The sequence below is a fragment of the Somniosus microcephalus genome, chromosome 1, assembly GCF_052327205.1.
Source record: "Somniosus microcephalus isolate GS21.2 chromosome 1, FLI_Smic_1.0, whole genome shotgun sequence".
In the NCBI taxonomy this organism is placed as follows: Eukaryota; Metazoa; Chordata; class Chondrichthyes; order Squaliformes; family Somniosidae; genus Somniosus; species Somniosus microcephalus.
Genome location: NC_140987.1, coordinates 79,342,805 through 79,361,770, shown reverse-complemented (window position 1 = coordinate 79,361,770; position 18,966 = coordinate 79,342,805). Strand labels below are relative to the sequence as shown.

General features: G+C 47.6%; 1 protein-coding gene across 4 annotated transcripts in view; it reads left to right on the top strand.

The window, feature by feature from the left end:
- The first annotated feature begins 610 nt into the window (after positions 1-610).
- Positions 611-18,966, top strand: part of LOC147124188 (glyoxylate reductase/hydroxypyruvate reductase-like) — a 51,294-nt gene continuing 32,938 nt past the window's right edge. Inside the window, exons 1-3 of one of the 4 annotated variants that reach the window (XM_085983638.1) lie at positions 611-903; positions 5,846-5,976; positions 18,033-18,105. In XM_085983638.1, the coding sequence (XP_085839764.1) occupies positions 650-903; positions 5,846-5,976; positions 18,033-18,105 (458 nt within the window). In that variant the 5' untranslated portion in view covers positions 611-649. Of the gene's footprint in view, positions 904-986; positions 1,005-5,275; positions 5,413-5,845; positions 5,977-18,032; positions 18,106-18,966 lie in introns of those variants that run through there. The other 3 variants (XM_085983650.1, XM_085983643.1, XM_085983640.1) reach the window with 3 other exon arrangements.

Here is an 18,966-nt window from a genome sequence, read left to right as displayed (position 1 = left end):
TTTAAAAGAATTTATGGACTCTGCTTCAACAACGGTTTATGGCAGAGAACCCCACATTCTAACCACCCACTGTGTAAAGAATATTTTTAAACCTCCCCTTTAATTCTCTTTGTTATTACCTTCAATTTGGGCAAGCACGGTGGCATAGTGGTTAGCACTGTTGCCTCACAGCGCCAGGGACCCGGGTTCGAATCTGGCCTTGGGTGACTGTGTGTGGAGTTTGCACTTTCTCCCCGTGTTTGCGTGGGTTTCCTCCGGGTGCTCCGGTTTCCTCCCACAGTCCAAAGATGTGCGGGTTAGGTTTGATTGGCTTTGATAAATTGACCCTTAGTGTTAGGGGGATTAAATACGTGGGGTTACGGGGATAGGGTGGGATATGTGTTGGTGTAGGGGTTACGGGGATGGGGTGGGATATGTGTCGGTGCAGGCTCGATGGGCCTAAATGGCCTCTATCTGCACTGTGGGGTTTCTGTGATTCTGTGAATTTGTGTTTTCTCATTACTCTCGCGCTGATCAATGGAAATGAAAATCGTCCGGGTCCCCTCTCCTTTCCTCCCTCCCCACTGTATGCCCCCCGGCATGTACCCCATCTCCCTCCCCCTTGCACTCCCACCTCTACCCGCCCGACCCCCTCGCCCCGCCCCCCTGCATGCTCCAACCCCCTTCCTCCTGCACCGCCCCCTCGCCCCGCCCCCTGCAGCGCCTCCCTCCGCCGGCAGGTGGTCGCCCCGGGCTCGGCTCGGCGTCTCATCCACACTTGGTCAAGGACAGTCAGCGCCGGGAGGATGAAGGCCGCGCAGCAGCTGGTGAAGGTGTTTGTGACCCGCCGGATTCCGCAGGAGGGGCTGAGGGTCCTGTCCGACTCCGGAATGTGAGTGCACAGAGGCGGCTGCAACCTTCCAGGTTAATCCGTGAAACAAGCGCCGAATCCGGCTGCAGCGAAGAGGGAAACTGAGCAAGAACTGACAAAGATCAGTGAGCGCGGGCTCTGTCCGGGAGTAATAGTGAGCGAGACTGGGAGCATTGCATTAGTGAGCGGGCTCTGTACGGGAGTAATGCATTGCATTAGTGAGCGGGCTTTGTACGGGGGTAATGCATTGCATTAGTGAGCGGGCTCTACGGGGGTAATGCATTGCATTAGTGAGAGCGGGCTCTGTACGGGGGTAATGCATTGCATTAGTGAGAGCGGGCTCTGTACGGGGGTAATGCATTGCATTAGTGAGAGCGGGCTCTGTACGGGAGTAATGCATTGCATTAGTGAGCGGGCTCTGTACGGGGGTAATGCATTGCATTAGTGAGAGCGGGCTCTGTACGGGGGTAATGCATTGCATTAGTGAGCGGGCTCTACGGGGGTAAGGAGCGGGCTCTGTACGGGGGTAATGCATTGCATTAGTGAGCGGGCTCTGTACGGGGGTAATGCATTGCATTAGTGAGCGGACTCTACGGGGGTAATGCATTGCATTAGTGAGAGCGGGCTCTGTACGGGAGTAATGCATTACATTAGTGAGCGGGCTCTACGGGGGTAATGCATTGCATTAGTGAGCGTGACTGGGAGTAATAGGTCATAGAGATAGGAACAGGAGTAGGCCATTCGGCCCTTCGAGCCTGCTCCGCCATTCAATGAGATCATGGCTGATCCTCGTCTGAGATCATAGCTGATCTTACCAGTTCAGTACCCCGTCCCCGCCTTTTCTCCGTAACCCTTAATCCCCTTAGCCTTCAGAAATATATCCAATTCTCTCTTGAAAATATTTATTGAATTAGCCTTCACAGCCCTCTGTGGCAGGGAATTCCACAGGCTCACCACTCTTTGAGTGAAGAAATTCTTCCTCATCTCTGTTTTAAATGATTTGCCCGCTATTTTTAGACTGTGGCCCCTGGTTCTGTGCTCCCTGGCCATTGGAAACATTCTCTCTGAATTCAGCCTCTCCAGGCCTGCCATAATTTTATATGTTTCGATGAGATCCCCTCTCAATCTTCTAAACTCCAGTGAGTACAAGCCCAAACTATTTAATCTCTCTTCGTAGGTCATTCCCGCCATTCCAGGTATCAGCCTGGTGAATCGCCGTTGCACTCTTTCCATGGCAAGAACATCCTTCCGCAGATGGGGCGACCAAAACTGTACACAATACTCCAGATGCGGTCTCACCAGCACCTTGTACAGCTGTAGTAAGGTATCCCTATTCCTATACTCGAACCCCCTTGATATGAAGGCCAACATACCATTTGCCTTCTTAATCGCCTGTTGCACCTGCATGCTCTCCTTCAGTGACTGGTGCACAAGAACACCCAGGTCCCTCTGCACTTCCCCATCTCCCAATCTATTGCCATTTAGATAATAATCTACCCTCCTGTTTTTACCCCCAAAGTGGATAACCTCGCATTTATCCACATTATAGTGCATCTGCCACGTATCCGCCCATTCCCCCAACCTGTCCAAATCGCACTGTAGCCTCCTGACATCCTCATCAGAGCCCACCCCTCCTCCTAGTTTAGTGTCGTCAGCGAATTTGGAAATATTGCATCCAATTCCCTGATCCAGATCATTTATATATATTGTGAACAGCTGGGGTCCCAGGACAGATCCTTGCGGCACCCCGCTGGTCACTGCCTGCCACTCTGAAAACGAGCCGTTTATTCCAACTCTCTGTTTTCTATCCGCCAGCCAGTTCTCTATCCACGTTAATACTTTGCCCCCAATCCCATGAGCCTTAATTTTGCATGACAATCTTTTGTGTGGAACCTTATCGAAGGCTTTCTGGAAGTCAAGGTACACCACATCCACTGGCTCTCCCCCATCTATTTTACCAGTTACTTCCTCAAAAAATTCCAGCAGATTAGTCAAACACGATTTACCCTTTGTAAATCCATGTTGACTCTGTCCGATCCTTTCCCCATTTGTCAAGTGCTCCGCTATTTTATCCTTAATAATGGACTCTAGCATTTTGCCCACAACCGATGTAAGGCTTACTGGTCTATAATTCCCTGCTTTCTCTCTACCCCCCTTTTTAAATATTGGGGTAACATTAGCTACCCTCCAATCCACGGGTACTGTTCCCGAGTCAATGGAGTTCCGGAAGATGATCCTTAGAGCATCTGCTATCTCCAGGGCCACCTCCTTAAGTACCCTAGGATGTAGTTTATCAGGCCCCGGGGATTTGTCGGCCTTCAGTCCCCTCAACTTACCCAACACCATATCCCTAGAGATACTAATTTCTGTCAGCTCCTCCCTCTCATTAGTCCCTATGTTTGCCGATATTCCTGGGAGGTTATTTGTGTCCTCCTTTGTGAATACAGAACCAAAGTATGAGTTTAATTGGTCTGCCATTTCCTTATTCTCCATTATATATTCTCCCGAATCGGACTGCAGGGGACCGACTTGGGATTTTACCAGTCTTTTCCTCCTGATATACCGATAAAAGCTTTTGCAGTCTGTCTTTATTTTTGCTGCAAGTTTACTTTCGTATTCTATTTTCCCCTTCCTGATTAATCCCTTTGTCCTCTTTTGCTGTATCCTGTACTGCCCCCAATCTTCCGGTCTGGTGCTTTTTTTTGCCAGTTGATATGCCCTTTTTTTTTATTTTATGCTGTCCCTAATTTCCCTCGTTATCCACGGTTGAGTCACCTTTTTAGGTTTATTTTTAGGCCAAACCGGTATAAACATGTTCTGGAATTCTTCCATTCTATCTTTGAATGCTTGCCATTGTCTATCCACTGTCAATCCCCCCAGAAACACCACCCAATCAATCTTAAGCATTAGTGAGAGCGGGCTCTACGGGAGTAGTGAGCGAGACTGGGAGCATTGCATTTAGTGAGAGTGGGCTCTACGGGGGTATTGCATTAGCGAGAGCGGGCTCTACGGGGGTAATGCATTGCATTAGTGAGCGGGCTCTACGGGGGTAATGCATTGCATTAGTGAGCGTGACTGGGAGTAATGCATTGCATTAGTGAGAGCGGGCTCTGTACGGGAGTAGTGAGCGAGACTGGGAGCATTGCATTAGTGAGAGCGGGCTCTGTACGGGGGTATTGCATTAGCGAGAGCGGGCTCTGTACGGGGGTAATACATTGCATTAGCGAGCGTGACTGGGAGTAATGCATTGCATTAGTGAGAGCGGGCTCTGTACGGGAGTAATGCATTATTGAGCGGGACTGTTTGGGAGTAATGCATTACTCATCAGTGAGAGTTTCCAATTTACCTCAAATGAAAATTGTTTCCGTGATTACACTGAAAGCTTTAGTATTTTTTTTAGGGCTCATCAACTTCACTGATTCCCAGCGAGGGTTAGCAAAAGTACACAGCATTTCACTGCCCTTTCCGATGTACTTGAATCCTTCACATCCCGTGGAAGGCATATGCTGTGTCCATTGGTGAAAGCTAGCTGTGGGCTGAAGCAGTTTTATTGCTTTTTCCATCTCATATCACAAGAGCTGGTTGTAAATATGATTTAAGTTAGCTTAAGGTTGAGAGTAGTTGGCACTGTGAAACACTTTTCATCCTCAAATAACTAGATTAATGAGCATTCTGCAAACTTTCTGCAAGTTTAATTCCCAATGAAGTTTGCACCAAAGTTTAATTGTTTTGATAACTAACCACGTTGAATTGTACAATTTTGTAGAAGGTCGTCATTCGGCCCATTGAGCCTGTGCTGGCTCTCTGAAAGAGTTATTGCCTTAGTCCTATTCCCCATCTCTTGTAAATTGTTCTTTCTCAACATTTGTCAAATTCTCTTTTAAAAGCCATTATGAATTTTGCTTTCAGCACTGCTTCCCGATGGGCATTCCATGTCCTAAAAACCCCCTGTGTGTAAACTAAAAAAGAAAAACAAATCTTCTAACCACTGCCTATGTTCTTTATCTGATAATCTTATATTTTTCACAGATCACAGAATCACAGAAACCCCACAGTGCAGATAGAGGCCATTTCGGCCCATCGAGCCTGCACCGACACATATCCCACCCGATCCCCGTAACCCCTACACCAACACATATCCCACCCTATCCCCGTAACCCCACGTATTTAATCCCCCTAACACTAAGGGTCAATTTATCATAGCTAATCAACCTAACCCGCACATCTTTGGACTGTGGGAGGAAACCGGAGCACCCGGAGGAAACCCACGCAAACACGGGGAGAATGTCTGTGTGGAGTTTGCACAGTCACCCGAGGCCGGATTCGAACCCGGGTCCCTGGCGCTGTGAGGCAACAGTGCTAACCACTATGCCACCTGTCCATTAGTTTTTGATGCAGTATAAATATTCTTAATTTATTAAAAGTTTGATAAGTTAAATAATGATCTTCACCTTCTCTGTTCCAGTAGTCAAAAAGAACGTGATGAGGTGTTCGGGACACAATTTCTGTCCCAGTTGTAGCATTGACAATACCTCCATTAACAGTCGACTTGTAAGTAAAAGGTCAGTCCACTTGTAGGATGTAGATGATATCCCATAGCCCACTCACCATTGATTCTCCATGACCTAAGAAGCAACAGGAAGTGTCCTGAACTGAGCTTCACACTGTCATAACCACAGATATCATTTTCTTCACATGATGCTGCAGCTTGTTGTCTCCTGCCTGCCTCTTCCGCTCTGGGTGTAAACCAGTAGCAGCAACACTTGAACAATGAGGACAGCGTCACAGGTTTAGGTCAAGTATTTTTAAAAAAAATACAAGTTAACACGATATTCAATTTGTGGTTCTAGCCGGCATGTTCTGAACAGTGTTCCTCCAAAATCCAAGTTGTTTTGTCCAGCACAGCATCTCGGAGCTTTAGATGGGACTTAAATTTAAGCAGAAGAGACTGGAAGGATGTGGCAGCTGTGACTGTTTGCTTCTGTTGTGTTTCAGCTGCAATGTTCAGCAATGGGACTCCGACGAGCCAGTTCCTAAGGAAGAGTTGCTGAAGGGAATCGCAGGGGCACACGGCCTGTACTGTATGTTAACGGACAAGATCGATGATGAGGTTTTACAAGCTGCAGGTATACTGTTGAAGTTGTGTCACGGAGCTGGCCTCATGATTGTATAGAGGAGCTGGCGAGTGAGAGGAGTGTTTTCATTTAAGTCTAGGAGCCACATAATCCTCCATGAAAGTTTGCAACTTGCCAGTAATGGTGAGATTATCTGTCTGCACACCCAGTAGAATATTACAGGAAATATTTAGCACAAAGAATTGTCTGTATTTATCCCTAAATAAATGTCGATAGATCCATTTTATTTTTCTTTTGTCGGCAGCCATTCGTTGGTGTGGCATTTGCAGGAGTGGTCCATGTTCATTCTTGCTGAAGGCGTGGAGAGGTTGAGCGATGATGGGAGGGAATCTCCTTCCTGTACACCTCTTTCCTCTTCCACACCATCAAAAAACAACAGCTTGCATTTATATAGCACCTTTAACAGAGTAAAATATCCCAAGGCGCTTCACGGGAGCGTTATCAAACAAAATTTGACACCGAGCCACATGAGATATTAGGGTAGATGACGAAAGGTTTTAAAGAGCGTCTTAAAGGGGGAAAGAGAAGTAGAGAGGTTTAGGGAGGTAATTCCAGAGCAAAGGGCCAATGGTGGAACGATTAAAATCGGGGACGCTCAAGAGGCCAGAGTTAGAGGAGCACAGATATCTTTGAGGGTTGTAGGGCTGGAGCAGGATACAGAGATAGAGAGGGGCGAGGCCATGGAGGGGTTTGAAAACAAGGATGAAAATTTTAAAATCGAGGCGTCGTTTAACTGGGATCCAATGTAGGTCAGCGAGCACGGGCGATGGTCGAACGGGACTTGGTGCGAGTTTGGACACTGCCAGCAGAGTTTTGAATGACCTCAAGTTTACAGAGGGCAGAACATGGGAGGCCGGCCAGGAGTGCATTGGAATACTCAAGTCTAGAGGTAACAAGGCCTTCTGTGAAGGCATGGATGAGGGTTTCAGCAGCAGATGAGCTAAGGCGGGGCAGAGTCGGGCGATGTTACGGAGGTGGAAATAGGCGGTGTTAGTGATGGCGTGAATATGTGGTCGGAAGCTCATCTTGCGGTCAAATATGACACCAAGATTGAGAACAGTCTGGTTCAGCTTCAGAGATGTTGGGCAGAGGGATGGAGTCAGTGGCTAGGAAATGGAGTTTGTGGCGGGGACTGAAAACAATGGCTTCTGTCTTCCAAATATTTAGTTGGAGGAAATTTCTGCTCATCCCGTACTGGATGTCGGACTAGTAGTCTGATAATTTAGAGACAGTGGAGGGGTCGAGAGAAGTGGTGGTGAGGTAGAGCTGGGTGTCGTCAGCGTACATATGGAAACTGACGCTGTTTTCGGATGATGTCGCCGAGGGGCAGCATGTAGATGAGAAATAGGAGGGAGCCAAAGATAGACCCTTAAGGGACACCTGAGGTAACGGTGTGGCAGTGGGAAGAGGCAACGGTGTGGCAGGTGATTCTCTGGCTACCACTAGCTAGATAAGAATGGAACCAGGCGAGTGCAGTCCCACCCAGCTGGACGACAGTGGAGAGGCATTGGTGGAGGATGTTGTGGTCAATCGTGTCAAAGGCTGCAGACAGGTTGAGAAGGATGAGGAGGATAGTTTACCTTTGTCACAGTCACATAGGATGTAATTTGTGACTTTGATAAGAGCCGTTTCGGTACTGTGGCATGGGCGAAAACCTGATTGGAGGGATTTCATACATGGAAAAATAGGCACGGATTTGGGAGACAACAGCACGTTCAAGGACTTTGGAGAGGAATGGGAGGTTGAAGATGGAGCAGTAGTTTGCAAGGACCAAGCGCTCAAGGTTTTTTTTTGAGGAGAGGGGTGATGATGGCAGATTTGAAGGAGAGGGGGACAGTACCCGAGGAGAGAGAACCATTAACAATATCAGCTAACATGGGAGCTAGGAAGGGAAGTTGGGTGGTCAGTTCAGTGGGAATAGGGTTGAGGGAGCAGCACATGGGTCTCATGGACAGGATGAGCTTGGAGAGGGCATGACAGAAACTAGAGAAAGATGTGAATTCAGGACTAGGGCAGGGGGGAACCCTTAGAGGAAGTTTGGCCCAGTGGGGTAGGGGAAGGGAGGGACGCGTCAGAGGCACCTGATCAGTTGGTCTCGATCCTGGTGACAAAGAATGAGCTCCTCGCAAATGTTGGAAGTGAGAGTGGAGGAGGCAGGGGAGAGAGGTTTAAGAAGACTTTGCTGTAGAAAAAAGAAGCCAGGAATTATCTTTGCATTCCAGGATGATCGTGGAATAGTGACCAGTTTTGACAGAGGAGAGCAGGACCCAAAAGTGCTTTATGTGGTCCAGCCAGATCTGGTGGTGAATGGCTAAACCAGTTGTCCGCCATATCCGTTCAAATCTGCATCCCTTGGACTTAAGGGAGCGGAGATGAGGTTCGTGCCGGGGGAATGGCCAGGGTGAGAGAGAGTAATGGTTTTCATGGAGACTAGGAAATCAAGATGGCGGTGAGGGTGTGGTTCAGCAGGCTGGTAGTTGCAGAAATGTCGTGAATAGAGGGCCACAGGCTAGGCAGTTGGGATTTTGAAAGTGCAGTTGTAAGTGAATTGGGAGAGTTTTTTTTCCAGGGGCGGACACAGAAGGAAGTAGGGTTGGGATGGGGAAGGGCGATGTGGGTGGCGAGCGACACAAGGAAATGATCAGAGATGGCCTTATCTGTAATTGACAGGATGGAGGGCAGTGAACTCGGAGGAGAGAGTGCATGATGAATTGAGATGGAGGGAGAAATCACTGAGGATGAGAAGTTGCTCGATGCAGAGGCTGAAGGAGAAAAGCAGTGAAGATATCTCGGTGAGAAAATTTTTATGGTACTTGAGTGGGCAGAAGAGAATGGGGATTTTAAATGAGAGGCACGAGGGGTGTAACAAGGTGAGATGCGCAAAGGAGGAGGCAGTGCCAGCGGAGTAGGGGGACAGACCAAGGTATGATTTGGTGATAAGAGCCACACTGTTACTGCCACGATCTGGGCGGGCAGGTGATGGAAGGTATAGCCAGGCGGGAAGGCTTCATTTAGGGGGAAGGTGTCATCACCCCTCAGCCAGGTTTCCATCAAGGCCATGATATCGATGCAATCATCCACAATAAGCTCCTGGATGGCAAGGGCCTTGTTCACAAGTGAACGGATATTCTGGAGGGAGATGCGGAGAGGGTCGGTGATGGCTGATCTGCTGGTAGAGACCACAGTGGCAGCATTGGGAGCGGTGAGAGGGACGGGGAGGAGATTGGCAAGATTAGCCCCCAGCGGGCGTGCTGGGCGGGAAGGTTGGCGAGAGAGTAGGATGGGACAGTTTGGGTTGCTGCTCGTAAGGAGGCAGTGCCGAGTGCCTCGATGGGCCCTTCGGAGGATGCCAAGAGAGTCACTGAGGGAAGCGCTAGGCTTATCTAAGAGGGAGTCAAGCCTGGTACAGCGGCAGAAGAGTAGAAAGGTCGAGGAGTGCTGAAGGGTTGGGGTAGGGATTTGGGAGGGCAGAGTACCCGAGATTGAGGAGAAATGAAAGGAGGCATGACGATAGGGGAGAGGGGTCCAGGAGGGGTAAAGAGAAAAGAAGTGGAAATAAAAGTGATGGGCTCTGGTCCGGAGCGGCAGCCAAAATGCATACGCTAATGGACACGGAAAACTCAAGTTACATAGGCCTGGTTACATAAGAACATAAGAAATAAGAGCAGAAGTAGGCCATTTGGAGCCTGTGTCACCATTCAATAAGATCATGGCTGTTCTTCTACATCATCTCCACTTTCCTGCACTATCCCCATATCCCTTGATTCCCTTAATATCTCTGCCTTGGATATACTCAATGATTGAGCCTCCACAGCCCTCTGGGGTAGAGAATTCCAAAGATTCACCACTCTGAGTGAAGAAATTTCTCCTCATCTCAGTCCTAAATGGCCGACCCCTTATTCTGAGACTGTGACCCCTGGCTCTAGACTCCCCAGCCAGGGGAAACATCCTCCCCGCATCTACCCTGTCAAGCCCTGTAAGAATTTTGTATGTTTCAATGAGATCACCTCTCTCTTCTAAACTCTAGAGACTATAGGACTAGTCTACTCAATCTCTCCTCATAGGACAATCCCTCCATCCCAGGAACCAGGCTGGTGAACCTTCATTGCACTCCCTCTATGGCAAGTATATCCTTCAACAGGTAAGGAGACCAAAACTATTCAATACTCCAGGTGTGGTCTCACCAGGGCCCTATATAATTGCAGTAAGACGTCGTTACTCTTATACTCAAATCCTCTTGTCATAAAGGCCAACATACCATTTGCTTTCCTAATTGCTTGCTGTACCTGCATGTTAACTTTCAGTAATTCGTGTACAAGGACACCCAGGTCCCTCTGAACACCAACATTTCCCAATCTCACCAATTAAAAAATTCTCTGCTTTTCTATTTTTCCTACCAAAGTGGATAACTTCACATTTCTCCACATTATATTCCATTTGCCATGTTCTTGCCCACTCACTTAGCCTGTCTGTATTCCCTTGAAGCCTCCTTGCATCCTCCTCACAACTTACAGCTTTGTATCATCAGCAAACTTGGATATATTACATTTCATCCCCTCATCCAAATCACTAATATAGATTGTGAATAGCTGAGGCCTAAGCACTGATCCTTGCGGTACCCCACTAGTTACAGCCTGCCAACCCGAAAATTACCCATTTATTCCTACTCTTTTCTGTCCGTTAACCAATCCTTAATCCATGCTAGTATATGAGCCCTAATTTTGTTTAATAACCTCGTGTGAGGCACCTTATCAAATGCCTTCTGAAAATCCAAATACACCACATCAACTGCTTCCAACTATTCTGCTAGTTACAACCTCAAAAAACTCTAACAGATTTGTCAAACACTAATTTCTTTCAGTTCCTCATTCTCGCTAGAGCCTTGGTTTTCCACTATTTTGGGGAAGTTTTTTGCTTCTTCTCCCATGAAGACAGACACAAAGTATTTGTTTAATTTTTCTGCCATTTCTTTATTCCTCATTATAATTCTCCTGTCTCAGCCTGTAAGGGACTCGCATTTCCTTTTGCTAATCTTTTCCTTTTTACATACCTATAGAAGCTTTTACAGTCTGTTTTTATGTCTCTCGCTAGTTTACTCTCATATTCTATTTTCCCTTTCTTTATCAATTTCTTGGTCCTCCTTTGCTGAATTCTAAAATCCTCCCAATCCTCAAGCTTACTACTCTTTTTGGCAACATTATGAGCCTCTTCCTTTGATCTAATACTGGGCCAGAAATTCGCGGCCAAAGGTGTGAGTGCGCTCGGGGTACTCACGCATCTGGCCGTTGTAAATGCCGGCGTTCAGCATGAACAGCGCATGCGGGGAACGCCGGCATTTCCAGACCTCGAGCGCGTGCGACTGCACAGGCAGCGCTTGCGCAGTGAACTTCGTAGATTTCATTCATGAAATCCGTGAGGGCAAGTCCTCAGAAGTTACACTTGAAAAAAGCAAGTGTAAAGTGGTTCATTGGCTGCGGAGGAAGAAACATTTTATCGTGGAGCTTCTGAAATGCAATATTTTTGTTTGGGAAAGGGAGGGAAGTTATTTTAAGAAATTTTAAGTAAGTTTTAAAGTTAAAAATTTTTTTTTTTTTTTTTTTTATAAAGGGTTTTCAGAACAGTAGGTAGAAGGAGCAAGTGTGGCTGTGTGAATGGAATGTGAGAATGAGTTATGTATGTATGTCCACATATATTCCTTTACGTATATGTATGTATGTTTTATATTCCTTTACTAATGTGTATGAATGTATGTTTTTAATTATGATTTTCCAATAAGTTGCTTTCTCTGAAAGTCATAATTAAATAATACATTCATACACATAAGTAAAGGAATATATACAGACATACATACTTTCAGAAGCTCCACGATAAGAAATATCTTCCTCCGCAGCCTCTGGAGCAACTGTACCCATGCTTTTTTCATGTGTAAGTTGTAAGGACTTGACCTCACTGAAAGCAGTAATGAAAGCGGCGAATTATACTGCGCACGCGCTGCCTGTGCAGTCGCACGCGTTCTGCCTCTGAACCCCTTCGTTCAGAGGACAGGAAATGCCGGTTTTCCCCAAAAGCACTGTGCATGCTGAAAACCGGCATTTCATCCGGCCAGATGCGTAAGTACCCCGACCGTACTTGCGCAGTTGGAAGGGAATTACTGGGCCAACATTTTACATGTCAATAAAATGAAAAATTTAACAATTGCACGACTTGCCCCCTCGCATCTGCGACTGAGGGTCCAAGGAGGTGCATTGCGCAAGAGGTCATCATCGTACATATCCTCACACTGTTCCCTTTGGGGAACTGTATGAAGTGGTGGAAGGATTTATGGCCGTGATTAACGCTCATTCCGTGACCGTAACCATCTTTGAACCAGCCATTAGGGTGGTTAGTCCTATGGCGTGAGGGTTTTACGGGCTCCCACAACCCATCTGAGGGGGGGGGGCCAACCAACACCCACGGACGCAAGTATCCCGCTGGATGTCCACCCAGAATTTAAAGTTGGAGCTCCGACTCCACTTGCCGGGACTGTCTGGAGTGGGGTTCAAAACCCTACTCCTTCTGGCCCAGCGGCGGGGATGCTTACTGCTACGCAAAAGGCCCACTCCGCACAAAAGGTGACACCCATACGTTTCCTGCGCCTTTTCCCTCCCCGTGACTGGAGCCCTATGCTGCCATTTCACGTTGCTAATCGGATTGGGCCTTTGTCATAGCGGTAGGATCCCCGCCGCTGGGCCAGATCAGGGTAGGGTTTCGAACCCCGCTCCAGACAGTCCCGGCAAGTGGAGTCGGAGCTCCGGCTCTAAATTCTGGGTTGACATCCAGTGGGATATTTGCGTCCGTGGGTGTGGGTGGCCCCCCCTCCTTCTATAGCTTGTGGGAGCCCGTAAAACCCTCCCGCCATAGGACTAACCGCCCTAATGGCTGGTTCAAAGATGGTTACGGTCACGGAATGAGCGTTAATCACGGCCATAAATCATTCCACCACTTCATACAGTTCCCCAAAGGGAACAGTGTGAAGACACGTATGACGACGACATTGCTAAATAAATAAATGGAATTTAAAAAATTCTTTTAGGGCTTTTAAAAGTCTTTAAATTGCTTTAATTCTCTTTAAAACTACTTCAGATTACTCAAAATAATGTAAACTTTTTAAAAAGTTTATAAAAGTTACCAAAATCTTCAAAAACTTCCAAAAACCTATTTAAACTGCTGCTTTGCATGTAGAAATGCTTAGCAGCTTGACAGAAACATTGGGGGCGTGTCCAGTGAAACCGAGACCTCAAGGGGCGTGTCTCACTTACACTGCACGCTCCTGGCTTCGCGCTGGCTGCACTCCTGGGCGGCGTGACGTCATACGCTGCCCGGGATTCTTCTTTTTCATTCACCAAGTCCAGGCGTCCCTGGAGCTGATCGTCAGTAGCGCGGGGTAAGTGTAAATACGGGGCTTGCACGTGCTGCAAGCCCCGTTCTGGAATTTCTGGGCCAATATCTTTAACTTCTCTTGTTAGCCACGGTTGGACCACTTTTCCTGTGGGATTTTTGTGCCTTAAAGGAATGTCTATTTGTTGTAAATGATGTATTCATTCTTTAAATGCTAGCCATTGCTTGTCTACCGTCATACCTTTTAATGTGGTTTCCCAATCTACCATAGCCAACTCGCCCCTCATACCTACGTAGTTTGCTTTGTTTAGATTTAAGACCCTAGTTTCTGATTTAACTAAATTACTTTCAAACTCAGTATAAAATTCTATCATAATATGGTCACTCTTCTCTAAAGGCTCCTTTACTACAAGGTTATTAATTAACCCTTTCTCATTGCACTAGATCTGAAATAGCCTGTTCTGTAGTTGGTTCCCCAACATACTGATCCAGAAAACTATCTTGCATACATTCCATGAATTCATCCCCCCACACTATTACTGCAAATTTGGTTTGCCCAGTCTATATGTGGATTAAAGTCCCCCATGATCACTGTATTACCCTTGTTACAAGTGCCTCTAATTTCTTGATTTATACACTGCCTTACTGTTTGGGGGCCTATAAACAACTCCCACCAATGTTTTCTGCCCCTTGCTCCACCCAAACTGATTCTACTTCTTGGGCTGGATTTTCCGACCCCCATGGATGTATACGAGGTGCGCACGCATCCGTTGGGGCCTCGCAAGTGCTGGTTTCAGGCATGCAAAGCGCATGCGCTGAATACCGGCACTTGTGATCTGTCAAGAATCCTTCTGACAGATCCTCTGCCTATCTGGAGAAGGGCCTCCGCCCGCTGAAAACCTTTAAAAATCTTACATCGGGTAAAAACATGCTTTTACCAGCATAAGAGATTAAAAAATAATTTTAAAAAGGTAAGTTTATTTTTAGCTCTGCAAAAAACTTTAATTTTTTTTCAATAAATTAAATATTTTAAACAAAAATTTAATTTTATGTAATTTTAACTAATTTTAAATAGGTGATGTTTAACTGTTTTTAAATGTGATCCCCATTCATATTTTTGATAGATCTGTGCGGAGAGACCTGCCAAAAGTGTGAAGGGGGATTCCCTTCTTTGATTGGCTCCCCATGGCCCACGTAATCCCAGGAGCGCTTGCAAACCACATGCACCTCTGGGATACCTGGGCCTCTGCATTTTGTAGAGCAGAGGCCCAGAATTGCAAGTCTCAGGACCGACGAAGCCAGCAGGTAAGTGCGTAGATTTTTTTTGATCAGAGGCATCTGCACGCATGATGCCTCCGATCGGAAAATCCGCCCCCCTGATTTTCGGAGCTAAGATCCTTTCTCTCTACTGTCTTTATCCCATCCTTTATTATCAGGGCTACCCCTCCTCCTTTTCCATTTTGCCTATTTCTTCTAGAAGTGAAGTATCCTGGAATATTTAGTTCCCAACCCTGGCCACTTTTCAACCACATCTCCGTAATGGCTATTAGATCAAACCTGTTCATTTCTATCTGCGCTATTAATTCATCTATTGTGTTGCGAATGCTTCGCGCATTCAGAAAGTGCCTTTAGCTTTGACTTATTTCTATTTTTCCCTGATGTCACCTTAGTCACTGAAGCCTTTGTTACTCTCTCTGTCCCTTCCTGACCCACTCTGCTTATTTTTACCCAAAACTCTGCTCTAGTTACGTAGCAAGATTTGGATGCATATATCCTGGTAGTAAACGGGAAATAGAGAGGAGACAATAGGAGGGAGTCCAGAGTCAGAGGTCCCGTGGTAGGATAAAGTTGACGTGGAGTCGGCATTGAGCATCGAAGAGCTGTTAAAGTTCGGAGACAGTTGTGGCGGGCGCGTGAAGTCCAGAAGCTATTTGAAGGGTAGATTATCAGAGGACGCACTGATGGAGGTATTTCTGTGGCGGTGTGCAGAATCGGTTGCGGGGCAGAAAAATAACTCTAACAAAGTTGGAGGTCACTATAAGATCCAGAAGCGGCGGAGAAACGTACTTCAGCCCAGGAGCGTGAAACTCTAGCCAGGAACCAGACTGAAGCTGAAAAACCGGTAGAACCAGTAGGCCAGTCACAGGCTCCGCAGGTAACAGCAGCGGTGGGGGAAGGGCTGTAAGCTGATCAAAGTTACTTTAAAATTTAAGCAACTGAGCAGCAGCTGAGACACAGCAGCTGAGTCTTGCGGCGGAGTCTAGTGCAGAAGCGTAGTCTTGATTTGGAAGTGAGGCGAGATTTTGATCTCGGGAGAGAGAATTCACATTGATGCAATGGTTCCCATTGGATGCACCGTGAGGAGAGATCTGACCTCCGTCACTCTGCTGGAAGGAGCACTTCGAAGATCTCCTTAACCGAGACTCTGTCTTCGACACGAGTGTCCTCAACTCCATCCCACAGCATGCTACCCGCCACCATCTCGGCACAACCCCAGCCTGGCATGAGGTTGATAAGGCCATCCGACAACTGAAGAACAACAAGGCCTCAGGAGCAGATGGAATCCCCGCCGAGGCACTAAAGCATGGCGGTGAAGCACTACTGGCGCGAATTCATGTACTCATTTCTCTTATCTGGAAGGAGGAGAGCATGCCAGGGGATCTCGGAGATGCTGTAATTGTGACCATCTTCAAGAAAGGTGACAAGTCCGATTGCGGTAATTACAGAGGAGTTTCCCTGCTGTCTGCCACACGGAAAGCCATCGCAAGAATCCTCCTCAATCGCCTTCTCCCAGTGGCCGAAGAGCTCCTCCCAGAGTCGCAATGTGGATTCTGCCCACTAAGGGGCATAATGGACATGATCGTCACCGCACGTCAATTACAAGAGAAATGCAGGGAACAGCACCAACCGCTGTACATGGCCGCCTTTGATCTCACAAAGGCCTTCGACACTGTCAACCGTGAGGGATTATGGAGTGTCCTCCTCAAATTCGGCTGCCCTCAAAAGTTTGTCCCATCCTCCGCCTGCTTCACGACGACATGCAAGCTGTGATCCTGACCAACGGTTCCACCACAGACCCAATTCACGTACGAACCGGGGTCAAACAAGGCTGTGTCATCGCACCAACGCTCTTCTCGATCTTCCTTGCTGCAATGCTCCATCTCACCCTCAGTAAGCTCCCCGCTGGAGTGGAGCTAATTTACAGAACAAACTGGAAACTGTTCAACCTCCGTCGCCTCCAGTCCCGATCCAAGGTCGCCCCTCCTCTGTCGTCGAATTACAGTATGCAGACGGCGCTTGCGTCTGCGCTCACTCGGCGGTCGAACTCCAAACCATCGTCAACACCTTCACCGAAGCGTACAAGAGCATGGGCCTTACACTAAACATCTGTAAGACAAAGGTCCTCCACCAACCTGCCCCCGCCACACAGTACTGCCCCCTGATTATCAAAATCCACGACAAGGCCTTGGACAACGTGGACTACTTTCCATACCTCGGGAGCCTACTGTCAACAAGGGCAGACGTCAATGACGAAGTCCAACACCGCCTTCGGTCGCCTGAGGAAGAGAGTGTTTGAAGACCAGGACCTCAAACCCGGCACTAAGCTCATGGTCTACAGAGCAGCAGTGATACCCGCCCTCCTGTATGCCTCAGAGACATGGACCATGTACAGCAGGCACCTCAAAGCACTGGAGAGGTACTACCAATGCTGCCTCCGCAAGATCCTGCAAATTCATTGGCAGGATAGGTGCACCAACGTCGGTGTTCTCGCTCAGGCCAACATCCCCAGCATCGAAGCTTTAACCACGCTCGATCAGCTCCGATGGACGGGTCACATCGGCTGCATGCCCGAGACAAGACTCCCAAAACAAGCGCTCTACTCGGAGCTCCAGCACGGCAAGAGAGCCCCAGGTGGGCAGAGGAAACACTTCAAGGACACCCTCAAAGCCTCCTTGAAAAAGTGCAACATCCCCACTGACACCTGGGAATTCCTGGCCCAAGACCGCACAAAGAAGAGGAGAAGCATTTGAGAAGGCGCCGAACACCTCGAGTCTCTTCGCTGGGAGCAAGTGCAAGGAGCGCACGTCAACCCAAGCACCCCACCCACCTGCCCCTTCAACCACCGTCTGCCCCACCTGTGACAGACTGTAGGTCCCGCATTGGACTCATCAGTCACCTGAGAACTCATTTTTAATGTGGAAGCAAGTAATCCTCAGTTTCGAGGGACTGCCTAAGAGAAGAGAGACACCTCCTTTAACTGGCAACCAGATTTACTCCTGAATGGAAAATGTTTGGCATATTTTTGACTCTGGTTCATTTACAGTGCGCCTTCTTGCTGACCACTGAGTGTCCTTTCACATAGGTGAAAAGGCAGTGAGCCAACACCTTCAATGTGGGAGCGCAGAAAAAAATAAAGATTTGGCTCTTAAAATAGGTGTGGTGGGGGAGAGAGGGTGCTGTCGAGGGGGATTGTTCCAGACTAACTCTCAGTTTTTTCTGGTAAAATGCTGGACGAGAATGAGGTTTTACTGATTCTTGGACTCCCTTATCCCCAGTGGCTGAGTGCAGTCTGTTCTCTGCCAGACCAGTTCATGGGGCCAAAGATGTCCCATGTTGGTTCAAGTAATACTGCTCTTCTAAGGAGTTTGCTTGTTCTTCTTCTGTTTCAGGGCCATGTTTGAAAGTTATCAGCACCTTGTCCGTTGGATTCGACCATCTCTCGCTGGAAGACATTAAAAAACGGTAAGAACTCATATTTTTAATGTGTAACTTTTTTTTGTTCTTGGGATGTGGGCAAGGCCATATTATTGTACAGCCTTAGTTGCCCTGAAGGCATTAAGAGTCGACCACATAGTGTGGGACTGGAGTCACATGTTCCCCCTAAAGTGCGCGAGTGAGCGGCTGCGCATCAACCTGGAGGTCCCGTGCTGGCTGCTCACAAGCTGCTGCTGCTGGAAGATGCAGCTGAGCAGCGCAACAAATTTAAAGGGACTGTGCCAAAAAAAAAAAAAAATTTAGAGGGAACATTGCATGTTTGCCAGACCAGGTTGCGTGGGGTGGGTGATGGAGGGGAGGGGCAGGTCCCCTTCCCTGAAGGACATTCATGAACTAACTGGATTGCATGGTCATTGTTGGTGCCAGGATTAATGATTTCAATTTCACAACTTGCCATGGCTGGATTTGAACTCATGACCTTTGGGTTGCTAATCTAGAATCTTTCTACAGAGATTCCAAGTCACACACCATCCTGACTTGGAAATATATCGCCATTCCTTCATCGTCGCTGGGTCAAAATCCTGGAACTCCCTCCCTAACAGCACTGTGGGAGTACCATCACCACACGGACTGCAGCGGTTCAAGAAGGCGGCTCACCACCACCTTCTCAAGGGCAACTAGGGATGGGCAATAAATGCTGGTCTTGCCAGCGACACCCAGATCCCAAGAACGAATATAAAAAAAAAATCACTAAGCTGTGCCCTCCGGTTATATTTTTGCCCATTGATTTTGTGATTTAAGGCACCAATAAGTATTGCTGTCAGTGATTCAAATTCCATACAATGTTCCTTTAAAACCAGCCTTGGATGAACACCCTCTGCTGCACCT